We start from the raw sequence: 16,442 nt of genomic DNA, 5'->3' as shown, positions 1-16,442 counted from the left end.
TGAGTTTCCTTACCTCAGGGCTCACCATAGGGAGTGGCTACAGTGTGGTGACTGTTACATAGCAGGTATTCTTCTCTTTCCTGAATTCCCTTAGGGCTGCACTCACTGACAACTGTGACACCCTTGTTTACTGATATGGCAGGAAATAGTCCGTTTCACAGCCCCTCTCCATGGCCCGAAATTTGACCAATATTTGAGAGTTTGTTTGTCCCACGGCACTGGGAGGCTCATCCCAGATCAGGTGAAAGTTCTCAAGCTTTCAAGATTTCAACTGAACTTTGAGCTGATGGAAAGTCATTTAGGAAATGATATTCACTGGCCTTTTGATCATGGAAGAAGGCAAGACCTGGGGCCTAGCTGGGAGTGGGGCCTGGGGATGTGAGGGCAAGGGAACAAGCCAGTCTGCCGAATAAGTAGGTAGACTCCGTGGGGTTAGGAGATCACCACTGTAAGCAATGTCTGACTTTCACAGGATTAGCCCCTAGAAACAGGGTTTGGGGGATTGGGTAGGGGTATGTAGCGGGGCCGGCTAAACTGTAAAAAAGAGAAGAAACCACAGGTGTTGGATAGTAGGCAGCCATCTGGTGCCCAAGGATACAAAGGACTGCCCAATAACCCACCATGGTTCCTCTCTTTCCCAAAGTGTTTGCAAAATCTGTTTAACTGTCACCTGAGCATCAGACATGGGAAACCAAACGAAAGCTCAGTCATACTCAGGGATTTGATTCTAGTTGAGATGCTCTGAATTCAGACATACATACAGTGGGGTAGGAGAGCAATTGCAAATTATTCTGAAGACCTCACCAAGAGGTCATATACCCCCCACTATTATCAAAAATTATATTACTGTTTCTAAAGAAATTGTAATAGTAGAGAACAAAACAACAAGGCCATTGGTAAGAAATGATCTTTTTTTTTTTTTTTAAAGATTTTAAGATCTTTTTAAGATTTTTAAAATCTTTTTTTTTTTTAAGATTTACATGTCACTCCACTTCCACTTCATGTATTCACAGTACTCATCCCTAGGACCTATCTTCAAGTGGAAAGAAAAGCAGGCTGGAACAGCTAAGACAGTACAGTCAGTGACCCTGATTCTTTCCAATGTAACTAGAATGTTTTCCAAGGCTAAAAAATTGTTCAAAGTTACGCTGTATCCAGTATGTGTGTACCCAGTGCAATACAAATATTCTTATTTCTTTTAGATTAAGTGTGTTACTCAATAAGATAGCTAACATACATTTTATAAGACCAAATGTGAATTATCTATTTAAACTATAGTTAATTCTCACTTTATTATATTATAGAATATTTAGCATTTTCTATACTCTGTATGCGGAGAAGGCAATGGCAACCCACTCCAGTACTCTTGCCTGGAAAATCCCATGGACAGAGGAGCCTGGTGGGCTGCAGTCTATGGGGTCGCTAAGAGTTGGACATGACTGAGCGACTTCACTTTCACTTTTTACTTTCATGCACTGGACAAGGAAATGGCAACCCACTCCAGTGTTCTTGCCTGGAGAATCCCAGGGATGGGGGAGCCTGGTGGGCTGCCGTATCTGGGGTCGCACAGAGTCGGACACGACTGAAGCAACTTAGCAGCAGCAGCAGCATACTCTGTATGGGCTTCCCTGGTAGCTCAGGGGTAAAGAATCTGCCTGCTAAGCAGGAGATATGGATTTGATCCCTGGGTCAGGAAGATCTCCTGGAAAAGAGAATGGCAACCCACTTCAGTATTCTTGCCTGGAGAATCCCATGGACACAGGAGACTGGCTGGCTACAGTACATGGGGTTACAAGAGTCAGACAGACTTAGCCATTAAACAACAAGTCTTCATTATACTCCTCAAAATGAACATTTTATTTGAATTGAAACAATGAAGTCAAACTGTTTCTGACAGAAAGTAAATCCAATGGGGCTGATTTGGCTAGTCTGATGATGAAAACAGTTACTAGGTTATAATAACAAATATTTCCTATATTTGACAGTTTCAACTTTAATGAACTGTTTTATTAGCTGCAAAGTTCTGACAAAAACAAAACTGAACCACCTGTAACCAAAAAAAAAAGCATTTTATCCAGAACTACTTATGCAAATGAGCCATGTTTAGATATTTCCCAGTTTGACTATTATCAGGTTAAACAAGGCACATACATCTCATTTCTTAAAAATGTCTAATTCATAGTCACTTCATGTCACTTTTTGTTTTTTGTTTTTTTTAACTGCTTGCTGCTTTTTAAACTGCTTGTCATTTGATGTATTGATAAAGCCTATCTGGTATATTTTCCAGAAACTGAAAAAATGGACAAAATAAGGACTAGGTAACCCTTTGGCAAGTTGGGTGGTTTTCAAGTCTTGACTTTCAGCAAAATTGAAATAGGGCCTAACTGAAAAAGCTCGCAAAGATCATCAAATTTAATTTGTTGAGATCAAGAACTGAGTGATACCACTATAATAAAACTTTGTTTCCAGGTACAGTACATGTTTATATGAACTCAATTTCTCAGGTCACACAGCTACAGAAACTAGAAATATGAAGAAAACTGTTGCTCAGTCCTTCCCATTCTAGCAGTAAGACATATTCATCCATAGACTTATGGGTTTTAAAAAGCAACAATATCCATTTCACCAAAAGATGTACTTTCCCATAACTTTAACATTTTATCAACTAATTATAAACATGTACAATATTCACTTTGCTTTCAGTTCAGTCGCTCAGTCATGTCCGACTCTTTGCGACCCCATGAACCGCAGCACACCAGGCCTCCCTGTCCATCACCAACTCCCGGAGTTCACCCAAACCCATGTGTCTCATCCACTGAGTCGGTGATGCCATCCAACCATCACATCCTCTGTCGTCCTTTTCTCCTTCTGCACTCCATCACATACTAATAATTATTTTAAAGATTAAAAGACTCAGTCCAGAATCAGTTGGTTTGCTATGTAACCTTGGACTATTAATCTTTCTCGGATCTCAGTTTCCTGATGTGCAAATGAGTGATAGTAGTTTCGTGCTAGTTTAGAGCTAGTTTATTTTGGGGGGCTCCAAAATCACTGCAGATGGTGCCTACAGCCATGAAAGTATAAGACACTTACTCCTTGGAAGGAAAGTAATGACCAACATAGACAGCATACTAAAAAGCAGAGACATTACTTTGTCAACAAAGGTCCGTCAAGGCTATGGTTTTTCCAGTAGTCATGTATAGATATGAGAATTGGACTATAAAGAAAGCTGGGTGCTGAAGAATTGATGCTTTTGAACCGGGGTGTTGGAGAAGACTCTTGAGAGTCCCTTGGACTGCAAGGAGATACAACCAGTCCATCCTAAAGATCAGTCCTGGGTGTTCATTGGAAGGACTGATGGTGAAGCTGCAACTCCAATACTTTGGCCACTTGATGAGGAGGAAATGGCAACCCACTCCAGTACTCTTGCCTGGAAAATCCCGTGGACGGAGGAGCGTGGTAGGCTACAGTCCATGGGGTCGCAAAGAGTCGGCACGACGGAGCAACTTCACTTTCACTTTGATGAGAAAAAGTGACTCATTTGAAAAGACCCTGGTGCTGGGAAAGATTGAAGGCGGGAGAAGCGGACGACAGTGGATGAGATGGTTGGATGGCATCACCGACTTGACGGACATGAGTTTCAGTAAACTCCGGGAGTTGATGATGGACAGGGAGGCCTGGCGTGCTGCGGTCCATGGGGTCACAAAGAGTCGGACACGACTGAGCGACTGAACAGAACTGAGAGCTAGTTTACCGCTGTTCCGAAGACTGGGTGAATTCATGCATCTAAAGTAAATGCCACGCCTGGCACCTAGCGAGCGTGCTTTATAAGTATTACCAAATGATCAAACTAATCAAAAGTAACACCCGGAGGGGAAGGGGTCTGTCTTCCCGCGTAGCAGGGAGGCGCTGGAGGGATCGGTTTCTTGGCCACAGATCCAACGGAGGATGCTCCAGGGAAAAAGGGGATGGGGCGGGCAGCTGGGAGGTCACAGGCTGAGAACGAGGAGGTCTGGGAGAGTTAAGAGTAAGCAGTTCTACCCACGCGTTTGCACGGGAATGTCTACGGATCTCAACCGCTCTGGAAAACAGGAACAAGAGCGTCAGGCCTGAAAGCCACCGCGATTGGAACCCGTCCTAGGTTTCGCTCCCCGCCCCTGGCCGGCCCGGCCCCGCGTGCCGGTGCCCAATCGGCCCTCGGGCCCCGGGGCGTTGCGCCAGTCGAACGCCCGACCGCCCAGGACTCCAGACCTAGGCCCCAGGCGGCCGCCCGCTGCTCGCTGCCGGAGAAGCCGGGCTTCAGGCCGCCGCCTCCCACGCAGCCCAGCCTGGCGAGGGTGCCCGCGCCCCGCGAAGACCGGAACTGGCCCCTCGCGGCCGCCGTAGACGCACCTCTGTTGCCATTGTCACCGCTTCCCCCGACCCTCCTTCCTCCTTCCTCCCCCACCGGAGTTCCCTTTCACTTCCGGGGTCGCTCTGGATCCGTTGGTTCCGTAACAACATCCCGTTGGCTTCCCTCAGGCGGCGGGACCCGTGCAGCGCCGCCTCCTAGGAGCGCCGCCCGCCCGGGGCTCACCGCGCTCCTCTCCGGGCCCAGGCCGCCATGGCCACCAACCCGCAGCCACAGCCACCTCCTCCCGCGCCGCCGCCTCCCCCGCCGCAGCCGCAGCCGCCGCCGCCGCCGCCTGGCCCAGGGACTGGCCCAGGCGCGGGCGGGGCCGGGGGAGCGGGCGCCGGCGCCGGGGACCCGCAGCTCGTGGCCATGATCGTGAACCATCTCAAGAGCCAGGGGCTCTTCGACCAGTTCCGCAGGGACTGCTTGGCCGACGTGGACACCAAGGTGCGGGGCGCGCGGGGGAGCTGCGGGCGGGCGGGGACCGGGGACCGGGGACGATCCCGCGGGCCGCCGCCTTGCCGGGCAGGCCATCGGTGGCCCGCCATCGGTCGGTGGGCCGGCGGCTGCCTCGGCGTCCCCAGCCCCGGGGCCGCTCTGGAGCGCTCCGCCTCCCCACCCCGGAGTTCCCTGCGCAGCCGCTTCCTCTCTGAGGGGCCGCTCCGTGCCCGGCGCTGTTCGTGGCTCGCTGTGTTCATTCATTCGCTCAGCCTTTCGTTGGCTTAACAGACTAGCCAAGCATCTCCTACGTTCCAGGCACTGCTTAGGTGCTGGGAATATAGGGGTGAGCCACACCAAGTTACTGTTCTTTTGGAGACTCGTCTGTACTAAGGCTAACGGCGCTTTCACCTGTGATTTCCACTCACCGCCCCCCACCTCCGCCCCCCGGTTTACTTCGTGTCCCAAGTTATTTTTGCCGTCTCTCTTGAAGATTGCTGGTAAGGGTCAGGTCTTTGTCCTTCGGAGAAAGGACTAAGTGGTGATGAATCGAATTGTTTGCAGTGTTGCAATGCTGGACTTGGTGAGGGGCGCAGAGCTGGTCGATGGAAAGGTGAGGTACGGAGATGGGGCTTTGTTTCCCCCCAGGGACTCTGATTTAATCGCTCAGGCCAAGTCCTGTCTCTAAAGTGAGAAGGGAGGAGGGGTGAGAGGGGAGAGGTAGAGGAAACTGAGGAAAAGACGGAGGCGAGGTGACGGCAGGTACTGAAGTGGAAGAAGGACAGGACAGAAGAATGAGTTGGGAGAGTACGGGGTTTATGGGGAAAGGTTCCCTGTACAAAAAGAGCGGGGCTGGGAAGGAAAAGGGAGTATGTACCAAGTGCCAAAGTGAAGAGGGTTTGGCAGGAGCGGGTCAGCTTGGGTGGTTCTGCAAAGGCTGAGTAGAGAAAACGGGAAGGTGCATTTAGTAGATGGATGGAAACCTAGTAGGTCTAGAAGCAAGTGAAGCAGGAAGCTTTGGTTGGAAACTGTTGGGGGAAAACTTTTTTTTTAACTGAGATCTGGTTTGGTTCATTGGTTCAGAGTTTCAGTGGGGTCAGGGTTTTTCCATAGCATGTTCAGCTCTTCTAAAGAAGCTTGTTTCTTTGAGGAAAGGGCTTTGAGGTGAAGCACACACCATTCCCTTGTCTCCTCTGGGGAAACCTTTCTGACAGTCTGGGGACATCTTCCCTTTTAAGAACTCTGGCCCACCTTGTAGACCAGAAATAGAAGGTGCCTTTTGGGGGTGTTGGAGTTTCTGAACCACATGAAATTCAGTTTTCTTGGGGATATTTATTTATGTAGGTAGTATGTAGTTTGCTCACTTCATTTTAGGGAATATGCACAAGTTAGGGAATATGCACAAGCCTGTTTGACAATGATGCCAGTTGACTTTCTTCCTCCCTCTCTCCCTTCCTTCCATACTTTTTTTTTCCACAGGACATGGGGAAGTAAATGTTACCCAACTATCAAAAAGTAAAGCTGGTCTGTTTTTTTTTTTGGCAAGTAGAGATTTCACTTTGCTGTCCTTAGAAACCTACAAATCCATGTGTCATCATTTGTGTATGCAGATGAAAATTCAAATACACCAGCAGTTGGGGGTGGGGAGCTATACTATTTAAGGCTCAACTTTTTCTGCATCCACATTCCCTCCGAATATTGTTGTTGTGCCTGTAATGTTCCTGCCAGAGCCTCTCAAAGTAGACTCCTAAAAGATTTCTTGGGGCGAAAGAAGGAAGCACCATTGGTTTGACAATCTGATGATAACTAGGACAGGTACACAGGTTCACATGAACATGCAGCCCAAGATCCGGCTAATGCTGGGGCTCCTCTGCTGTGGTCTCCAGATCCGGGAGCCAGGCTTCAAAGCCATTCCGACCCCTGTGCACCGAGTAGCACGTGAGGAGGAAAAATCAAGGCAGGCTCACCTCTAGGGACTCGGCAGGTGCTCCCTGACCAAGTGACTGTGGCCCCTTTCACTCCAGGCCGTAAAGGCCAATTTTTGGATACTTCCTCGGCTGGAAATGGCTCCTCGTTGCCATAATTATTGTCTCTTTTCAGATTTAAAAGAAAAATCAGAGACAGAAATAATGTAAGTTTATTCACCCAACAAATACTTACACACCAGGCATTGTTTTAGGTACCAGGGACACAGCAGTGAACAGAAAGTCCCTGCTGATGTGAAGCTCGAAGCCCATCAGAGAAAGTAAATCTCACTCGTGAGAGGTTCTGTGGGAGAGAGAAAGCAGGATGAAGGTGGAAAGGGTTGGTGGTGTGTTTTGCGTAAGTTATTCAGGGAAGATTGAATGAGATGACATTTGAGCCATCGCTGAAGGAGCTCTCCAGCTGTGGGGGGCTGAGCATGCCAACTGGGGAGCACAGCAAGTGCAGGAGGCCTAAGGCAGAACCTGCTGAGGGAGAAAGGGCTAGGAGCTGAGGTAGGAGCCCCCCGCCACCCTCCCTTTACAGAGCTGCCGGAGCCCTGGTGAGTTTGGCGCTCACTGGAGCTGAGACGCCCCTGGCAGGTGTTAGAGCAGAAGAGGGATGCTATCTGCTTCCACCTCAGACGGCTTGACCTCGTGGAGTCATTCACAGTCCCCCCTTACTTCATCGTGATGTGGTTTGGACAGTGAACGACATGGTCCCCTTAACTTTAGAAGATCGGCGCTCTCTGCACCATGGAAAACAGACTTCAGGCAGCAGGGGGAGACTAGATGCAGGCCAGTCGGCAACTGTGATCTAGGCAGGAGAGGAGAATGCTCCGGACAGGAGTGGTAGCAGTGGAGGGCATGGGAGGTGCTCAGGTTCTGGCTGCATTCTGAGGCTAATGCCGGCGGGATTTCCTGCGGGTTCGGGTGAGGGGTGGAAGAGAAGGAGTCATGATGATGTGAAGGCTTTTGGCCAGGAGCACTGGGAAAAGGACATAGCTCTTCCCGGAAGAGTAATGGAGCCCAAAATATTATCGTAGTCACTAGGCTTTTTTACCTAAACGAGAACTTAGAAACCAAGGGATTTAACTTTTATAGTTCAAATTGAAGGTTGTTTTATGGGCAAGTAGAGTGCTAATGGAGAAGACAATGGCACCCCACTCCAGTACTCTTGCCTGGAAAATCCCATGGACGGAGGAGCCTGGTAGGCTGCAGTCCATGGGGTCACTAAGAGTCAGACACGACTGAGCGACTTCACTTTCACTTTTCACTTTCATGCATTGGACAAGGAAATGGCAACCCACTCCAGTGTTCTTACCTGGAGAATCCCAGGGACGGCAGAGCCTGGTGGGCTGCCGTCTATGGGGTCGCACAGAGTCGGACATGACTGACATGACTTAGCAGCAGCATTCTCAATGAAGGCTCATTTCCTGTCTGCTCTTCTCCATTTCTTCCCTTCAAATCATCTAAAAGTAACACTTCTTATGTTCTAGTCCCTTGTCTATAATTAGGTATATCTGTCTTTGTATTCATCTATAAACATTTTGTTTTAGATAAATGGTATTTGAATGAGTCTTGTTTTATCCTGAAGCAGGAGGATAATACAGGGTTGTCAAACTATGAAACTTTGTTGCCATATTGATGCCCTAAGAAATGTTAACACTGCTAAAGATACAAGGATTCCTGAGACTATGGATATAGGGTTGATATTGTGTAGCAGTGAGGTTTTTAACATTGATATCTCTTTCTTTCTCTCTAGCCTGCCTATCAGAATCTGAGACAGCGTGTTGACAACTTTGTTGCAAACCACTTAGCAACTCATACATGGAGTCCCCACCTCAACAAGAACCAGCTTAGAAACAATATTCGACAGCAAGTGCTCAAGTAAGTCAGAATTGCAGCGTTCCTAGGAAGGTTTGAGACTGTCCCAGTGTGCCTTGCCTGAAAGCAGAGACATTTGCAGAAGTTTGTTCACCTTGTGATGATTTTGTCAGGTCTGGTGTGGCTACTTCATACAATGATACAGTGTAATTTTAGAGTAGACTCTAAATCGCCTCACATTTCCCTCATAAATTTGACAGTCTGATTGTTCCCATAGACCTTTGGAAATATTGAAGGAATGACTGCTGCTGCTGCTAAGTCGCTTCAGTCGTGTCCGACTCTGTGCGACCCCGTAGACAGTAGCCCACTAGGCTCCTCTGTTCCTGGGATTCTCCAGGCAAGAACACTGGAGTGAAAGGAATGACTATGTGACTTCAAAAAAAAAGCCCTCTAGATCTGCCGTGAATAGATGGCAAATGCCAGATTGGTTAGTGTGTCACATACGGTTACGTTTACAGTTACTTTTTGGCCCTGAGAGAGTAGGCTTTATTATTCCTGGTTTACAAATAAAGACATTAAAGATGACTGAAATGGAAGCATTTTCTCCTGATTTGAGACCATGTCTTCTATGTTCTGGTACAACTGCTTGCTTTTTTCCTTTTCTTTTTCCTGGCTGAGTGTGCTGTCAGGTCTTAGCTCCCTGGTCAGCAGTTAAGCCTGGCCCTAGCAGTCTGTCGGATCTTAGCTCCCCGGTCAGCAGTTAAGCCTGGCCCTAGCAGGCTGTCAGGTCTTGGCTCCCCGGTCAGCACTTAAGCCTGGCCCTGGCCGTGAAAGCGCTGCGTCCTAACCCCTGGGCCACCAGGGGCTCTCCTGGTTTGTGTTTGTTTTGGTTTTGTTTTTAATTTAACTGTGATTTTGCTTGTGGGTTTTAGTGACAATATAACCAGAAAGGGAGTGGTGGTGCATTTGGGCCTGTCAGGGTCCTTTTCTTGGCAAACACGAAGAGAGTGAGAAAAGCCGGAATGTTTAGATGGCCCTAAAAAGATCATATTTGTTCCCCCAAAGAGCAGATTTACAATATTGTTCATGAATATAAGTATTCACCAAGATTAGAAGACTTGAACCCTCTCTCCCTGCCTCACACCCTAGAAAAGCTGACCACTTTATTTTAAAAATGCTTTATTCTTCCTGCCTTGACAAATATTTATGTCCAAGTTCATCTACTGGGACGAAATGTGGCTTTTTAAACAGGTAAACAAATCTGATTTATAGCTGTGTGCTGGGTGCTTAGTCCCTCAGTCGTGTCTGACTCTTCGAGACCTCATGGACTGTAGCCTGCCAGGCTCCTCTGTCCATGGGGATTCTCTAGGCAAGAATGCTGGAGTGGGTTGCCATGCCCTCCTCCAGGGGATCTTCCCAACCCAGGGATCGAACCCAGATCTTCTGCATTCCAGGCGGATCTTTACCGCCTGAGCCACCAGGAAGCATAATTTATAGCTGTTGCCCCTCAATTCCCTCTTGTCCCTCAGGAACCTTGCAAACCTACCTAGTGTATTGCTCCCTTGATAGTTCACCCACAGGAAGCCCCACAAATAAAACTTTACACTCTGATTCAAAGACCCATTTAGCCGCAGGTAATCCTAGAAACCAGGAACCTGGGGCTCAGACTGCGTGTCCTAGAAAATAAGAGAAGGGAAGAGGGAAATTTGACAGTAGGTTTGTTGTCTACATTTTAAAAGATATTCAGGAACCTGTGAAAGAGTCCAGGTGAGATCACAAGATGCCATTAGAGGGCTGCATCTGATAGCTTCTGGGGAGAAGTCAAGGCCTTTCCTGTTGGGCAGCAGGCCTAGGGGCTTCCTCATTTCCAGACCTTCAGGAGAACAGTAACCAAAATAGGGGGTAGAGCGCTACGGGTCAAGTTGGAGGCTAGGGGTCGGTCGGGGGCCAAGGGTAGGCCGGGTTGGGGGGTGGGGGCAGGAGGCTTACAGACATTACCCACAGTTACAGAGCACCAGCCCGCAACAGTGTGCATAGCTGCCTCCTTTTTCACAAAGAATAACATTGTTTTAAAAGCGTGTTTGGAAAGGGGAGGGTCTTAGATTCTTTTTGTCTTTTTCTTCATATGTTAAGAGACTAAATGGAAGGCACATTTCTTGAAATTGACTTCTTGGCACGCAAAACCTTTACAGCCGGGAAGCGGTCATTTGTTCTGTTCTTTAAAGAGAGCTAAACTCAGTCTTGCCCATGTAAAATCAAGCACTTAAAATTGTTGTACCAACATATGACGTTTTCACAGAACCTTGTTTGGTGAGGGATTGCTGGACGCTGCAGTAGGGGGTGCTTGTGACTGTCGGCAGTTAACACTAGAGCAGTCTGCCTGTGGGTGACGAGGACCCTCCTCTGTGGACTAGAGTGGGCCAATTGTCATCTCTTGGGTAGTTTAGGCATTGCTCTTACTGGGAAATCTGGACATTTTCTTCTAGCTACTTTACTTATTTTTAATTGAACTGTTCTTTCATTTAAATTACATTAGTAAACTTATGTCTCTTAAATAACATTTCTAAGTTACTCTAAAGAAAGAGTAACTTTTAGTTGTGTCTAACTAATGGTATAGGGCCTCCCTGGTGGCTCAGTGTGTAAGAATCCGCCTGCCAGTGCAGGAGATGTGGGTTTGATCCCTGGGTCAGGAAGATCCCCTTGAGAAGGAAATGGCAACCCACTTCAGTATTCCTCCCAGGAAATCCCATGGACAGAGGAGCATGGCGTCTACAGTTCATGGGATTGCAACAGAGTCAGACGCGATTTAACAACTAAACGACGACAACTACCAATGGTATAGGAACGTATTTGCACCTGTAAATACAATTTCAGATCGTTTTTTTGCATATACTTTGAGAAATACTCACTTGTCTCAGATTGAACTGTTTACAATTGCCATTTTCATAAGACAAGATAGTTCAATATCTGCAATTTTGCATGGTTCAGTAACCAATCTGCCAGCTCAGTAGTTTAAAAAAAGTTTTACTCTGTTTATGCATTCATTTGTACAACAGAACCTTAAAATGCAAGGGAGCTCAGAAGTGATGACCTGAACTGTACACTGTTTAAAGGAAGACAAGAAAGTAGCTTTAACCAAGACAGTGCCAGCTGCTGGCATTTTGGCTTTGCCCTTGAACCTGGAGCTATGACCTCTCCCCTCCTCTGGTGAGGCAGCCCCGGCTGCACCCACACGTCACTGGAATGAACCCACGAGGAACAGTGTGCTTGTTAGCGTGGGCCTCCGTTTCTGAGATCAGAGCGGGCCTCTGAGAGAGCGAGGACCTAAGTACACGGAGGCCGGCGTGTGGGCCTCAGGGAAAGAGACTGAGGCAGCCACCTGAAGGGTGTGTTTCATTTCGTGCCTTTGTGCTTGCACCTTAGAACGTTTTTCAGATGACTTGTCCTCGCCTCTTTTCCACCTGCCACATTTTAAAGACACCTCCAAGATGTAACAGTGTTCAGAGGATTAGCTTTTTTTTTTTTTAATAGTCTTAGAACTTTAGAAAGCAGGTTACCTACTTTGTGCAGTGGTGTCTCATTTTTCTCTATGGCCCACATAAATGGAATTGTAGTATCTCAGGGCTGCGAGGTGCCTCGGGAAAGGCGAATCGCATCCATCCTCCACTCCAGACAGCACGGCACTCAGACATAGCCCTGCAGGGCGTAGAGAGAGACACCTCAGCCCTGTGCAGGGACAGCCAGAGGCCTCAAACTGCTGTCCCAACACTGTCCAGGGAACTGTGACTGCTCAGGTTCTCTGTTAGAAAGAAACAAGGTTGAAGTGCGATTCTTCAAATAAATGCATGTCCTCCTATTTTGTTCAGAGGCCTCTGCGGTTTTCTTCGTGTTTCAGGCTTTGTTGGCCCTTTGCTCCTCTGTCTCTTACGTGTGATATTTCTTTGAACACTTTGTTCCCTTCTCTTCTCTGGAAATCAGGACTCAGGTTAAATGTCTTCTCCTTTGTAAAGCATTTGCAAATCATCTCAGGGATGGCTAATAATGATAATATTCTTTTCTCATAGTGCATTGTATGTCCTAGCAGCTGTCACGTTGTATTTTGTGTCTCTCACCCCCAGCAGAACAGAGACCAGGTGTGATTTGCAGTGGCTCAGTAGCTAGTGTGGTGCCTGTTGTGTATAAGGCACTTAGAACGTGATTGTAGAATGAATAAATCATTTAGTCTTTAAAGCAAGAAGATAATAAGATGGCCAAAAGTTTTAAGCTTTGTTTTTGTTCTTCTAAAGTTTTCCTTTTTTTTTCTTTTTTGTAAGTTTGGGGAAATTGCACTTTGTGTGCATTCTTCAGTGTTCGTGGGCACACTAATACTTAAAACAGACTTATATCTTTCTGTTTAAAAAAAAAGTTGTAGAATCTATAGGTTTATTTTGTACCCAGAATTCCGCTTTAATGGTCATTTATCCCTGTCTGCCATGGGCAGGATTGAGGTAAGAGAAGCGTCACCTACAAGCCTGGCCTTTAGATAACGTGCTCTGTCTAGTTCTAAAGGTATTTTGTTTTGCTCTTGTTCTGTCTGCTTTAGTATCTCCACTGGTGACACAGTGGAGATGTGACATATTTTATGTAGTTTTTTTTTTTGCAGTATCCTTTGTTAAATGCCACTGTAGTGTGAAACTTATTTTCTATTGTGTATTTTTCTTGTAACCCAAGGAGAGTGGAGAGGGGGCAGTTGAAGAACATATATGTAATTGATACAGCTTTACTTAAAAGGAGTTTGTTTAATACTACATTAATTTTTGTTTTTGTTTTTCACCTTTCTGTAAATTATCCTGTGTTTCAGATCAGGAATGTTGGAGTCTGGTATTGACCGAATTATTTCTCAGGTTGTGGATCCGAAGATCAACCACACATTCAGACCTCAGGTGGAGAAAGCTGTGCACGAGTTTCTGGCCACGCTCAGTCATAAGGAGGACACGAGCGGCAGCACAGCCCCCGAGGATGAGAAACCAGACTCCTCCACCATCACACAAGGTGCTTTGCTTTCATTCTTGGTCAGTCCCGTTGCTTTTCTTCTTACGCTGATTACCAAGTTAGGGGTATTTAGTTCATTAAAATATTTCTCTTTTTGGCCACTCTCATGAAATTGTAGTTATTTTAATTATCACCCAGATTCTTGAACTGGCATAACAGTTTTTTTTTTTTTTTTTTTTTTAATAATAGTTACTTTAATAATGTAGTGGATGGGTGTGTGTGTGTTTCAGTAGAGGCAATAATTACAGTAATTAGAGAACATGTTCTTTTTCTGGGAACTAGACTGTTCTCACGTTTGCATAATGCCTGAGTCTGTGTTACAGAGGTAGAGAATTTAGAGTGTGTTGAGTCTCAGCACCAGTGCCTGAAAGACTGAAAGTGTATGTGCGTGTGTCACGTAACACTGACAGTGGCAGGCGGCCTTGAGTCTGCAGAGGGCTTTACCTTCTGCACAAATTTATTCTAAAACATGTCTTTCCCTCCAAGGTGTCCCTGCCCCCGGGCCCAGTGCAAACGTGGCCAGTGATGCCATGTCCATCTTGGAAACCATCACTTCTCTCAACCAAGAAGCTAGTGCTGCCAGGGCTTCAACAGAGATGTCGAATGCCAAGACCAGTGAGAGAATGTCCAAAAAAACCCCGTCTCAGGCAAGCACTGACACTAGTGCTGAGAAAGAGAGGACTTCAGAGGACACAGCTGATAAAGAAAAACCTACAGCCGACTCTGCAGGGGAAGGGCAGGAAGCTGCCCCTCGCTCTGAAGAACTTAGTGATCCCCCTTGTCCAGCTGAAGAAATGAAGAATCACACAAGAGAAAGTACTAGTTCAGTTCTGCTAAATAAGGATGCTCAACAAGAAAGCAGTGACCAAAAAAGCAAATCAGCAGATAAAGGTGAAAAGAAGCCAGACAGCAATGAAAAGGCAGAAAGAAAGAAAGAGAAGAAGGAAAAGACTGAAAAGAAAACTGATCACTCAAAAAGGAGCGAAGATGTACAAAGAGTAAAAGATGAAAAACAAGCAAAGGATAAAGAAGTAGAATGTTCAAAACTTCCTTTGGAAAAAACCAATAGTAAAGCTAAAACCAGTGAAGGAACAAAAGAAGGTAAAAACTTGGAAAAGTCTACAACAGTTTAAAGAACACGGTGTCCTTGAGGGCACATCACACTTGCCTTCAAAGTTTTATAACTATATTTGCTACTTGTGTTTTAAAATCCTGAAAACTCATATTCTCTTTGCTAAAAGATGAGCATTAAGCATTTGTATATTTCCTTTCATTCTCATGTGCCAGTTGACAATGCAAATGAACAGAGACACTCTAAGCCTTATAAATTTAACTCATAATTTATTCACGTACATTATTCCAAGCCAGTTAATTGTTGTATATCCTAATCTTTAAAATACTAGTGAATAATTCATTTACATAAGATTTGCTTTTTATATATCATTCACATCATGGATTATCAGTGTTATTCATTTTATAGGCTAACCGTGCTTTCTGTTTGCTGAAAATAGCTCTACCTTGTTTGATATTGGTTACTAATGGTGAGAGATTATTTCTGAAGTTGAAGTTCTTTGAGCAGTTAAAGCAGAAAAATGTTAATGTAATTTAGGAAGCTTGTGCTGTTTTTGTTCTTACCACAAGACAATTTGTTTTCTGTGTTTCATTTTCTTGTAGATATCTCTATGATAGATTCTGATGTGGATGGACTTACAGACATCACAGTTAGCTCCGTCCACACCAGTGACCTTTCATCTTTTGAAGAAGACACTGAGGAGGAGGCTGTGATGTCTGAGAGCATGGAAGAAGGAGAGATTACATCAGATGGTAAAGCATTTTACTTAGTAAAGCCTCTGGGAAGCTTCCTGTTGAGCAGTGTTTGTAAGTTCAGATGGCTGTGTCGTGAAAGGCAGTGTGGCGCCGTGGCAGGAGCTTGGGACTCTTAGTTGGAAGATTTGTTTCTGAGTCCCAGCTCCAAGACTGTCTATCTGAGTGAGCTTGGTAAGTTACTAAACCTCAACAAGTCTAGGTTCTCCTTCTCTTACCTCCACTCCCTAGGATTCTTAGAAGACTTGGATGAGATCCTGTTTGAACATGCCATGTTTTGGTAGTGTTTGGAGGGACAGTCCACAAGACTGCCCTCATTTCTGGGACCAATTGCAAATTCAAGATCCCAAGACCACTCTCAGGTTTGGTAATTCACTAGAAGGACTCATTGAAAGCTATTAAACTCATGGTTATGGTTTCTTTCAGCTAAGGGACACATTAAAATCAGCCAAGGGAAGAGGCAGTAGGCTATATAGTCTGTCACCAGGAGTCACGTAGCTAGTGAGCACAGCACCATTTCAAACCCAGTCCGGGCTTCTAACTAATACCTTACATTGCTCTTTAACATGTGATTAAATATTTTTTATGATTTTTTGAAAAGTCAAAAATGTTGAACGTTATTTGCAATTGCCTGCAGATAGCATCTGGTAAATTTGCCACTGACTCTTGGATTGAACCCACCTGCCAATGCAGGAGACGTAAGAGACATGGGTTCAATCCTTGGATCAGGAAGATCCCCTGGAGGAGGGCATAGTAACCCACTCCAGTATTCTTGCCTGGAGAATCCCATGGACAGAGGAGCCTGGTGGGCTACAGTCCATGGGGTTGCACAGAGTCGGACACAACTGAAGCGACTTAACACATACTTGAATTAGAATATCTGTAGAGAAAATCACAGGCAAGAAAAAAGTAGAAAGTTTTAATGCTGTAGGTGTATGAATATTTTTCAGTTGCTCCCATTTTTCATT

General features: G+C 45.9%; 1 protein-coding gene and 1 long non-coding RNA gene across 2 annotated transcripts in view; one reads left to right on the top strand and one right to left on the bottom strand.

The window, feature by feature from the left end:
• Positions 1 to 1,833: 1,833 nt before the first annotated feature.
• LOC139183679 (uncharacterized) lies at positions 1,834 to 4,485 on the bottom strand. The gene is made up of 2 exons (XR_011567274.1): positions 4,393 to 4,485; positions 1,834 to 4,081 (listed from the first exon to the last, which is right to left on the bottom strand). It is a non-coding gene; the product is annotated as an uncharacterized lncRNA (long non-coding RNA).
• A 118-nt stretch (positions 4,486 to 4,603) lies between these two features.
• Positions 4,604 to 16,442, top strand: part of BOD1L1 (biorientation of chromosomes in cell division 1 like 1) — a 53,287-nt gene continuing 41,448 nt past the window's right edge. The window contains exons 1-5 of the mRNA XM_070791813.1: positions 4,604 to 4,840; positions 8,558 to 8,682; positions 13,460 to 13,650; positions 14,137 to 14,751; positions 15,325 to 15,474. Of these exons, the coding sequence (XP_070647914.1) occupies positions 4,604 to 4,840; positions 8,558 to 8,682; positions 13,460 to 13,650; positions 14,137 to 14,751; positions 15,325 to 15,474 (1,318 nt within the window). The remainder of the gene's footprint in view (positions 4,841 to 8,557; positions 8,683 to 13,459; positions 13,651 to 14,136; positions 14,752 to 15,324; positions 15,475 to 16,442) is intronic.

The sequence above is a fragment of the Bos indicus genome, chromosome 6, assembly GCF_029378745.1.
Source record: "Bos indicus isolate NIAB-ARS_2022 breed Sahiwal x Tharparkar chromosome 6, NIAB-ARS_B.indTharparkar_mat_pri_1.0, whole genome shotgun sequence".
In the NCBI taxonomy this organism is placed as follows: domain Eukaryota; kingdom Metazoa; phylum Chordata; class Mammalia; order Artiodactyla; family Bovidae; genus Bos; species Bos indicus.
This window is presented reverse-complemented; position numbering and strand designations above follow the sequence as displayed.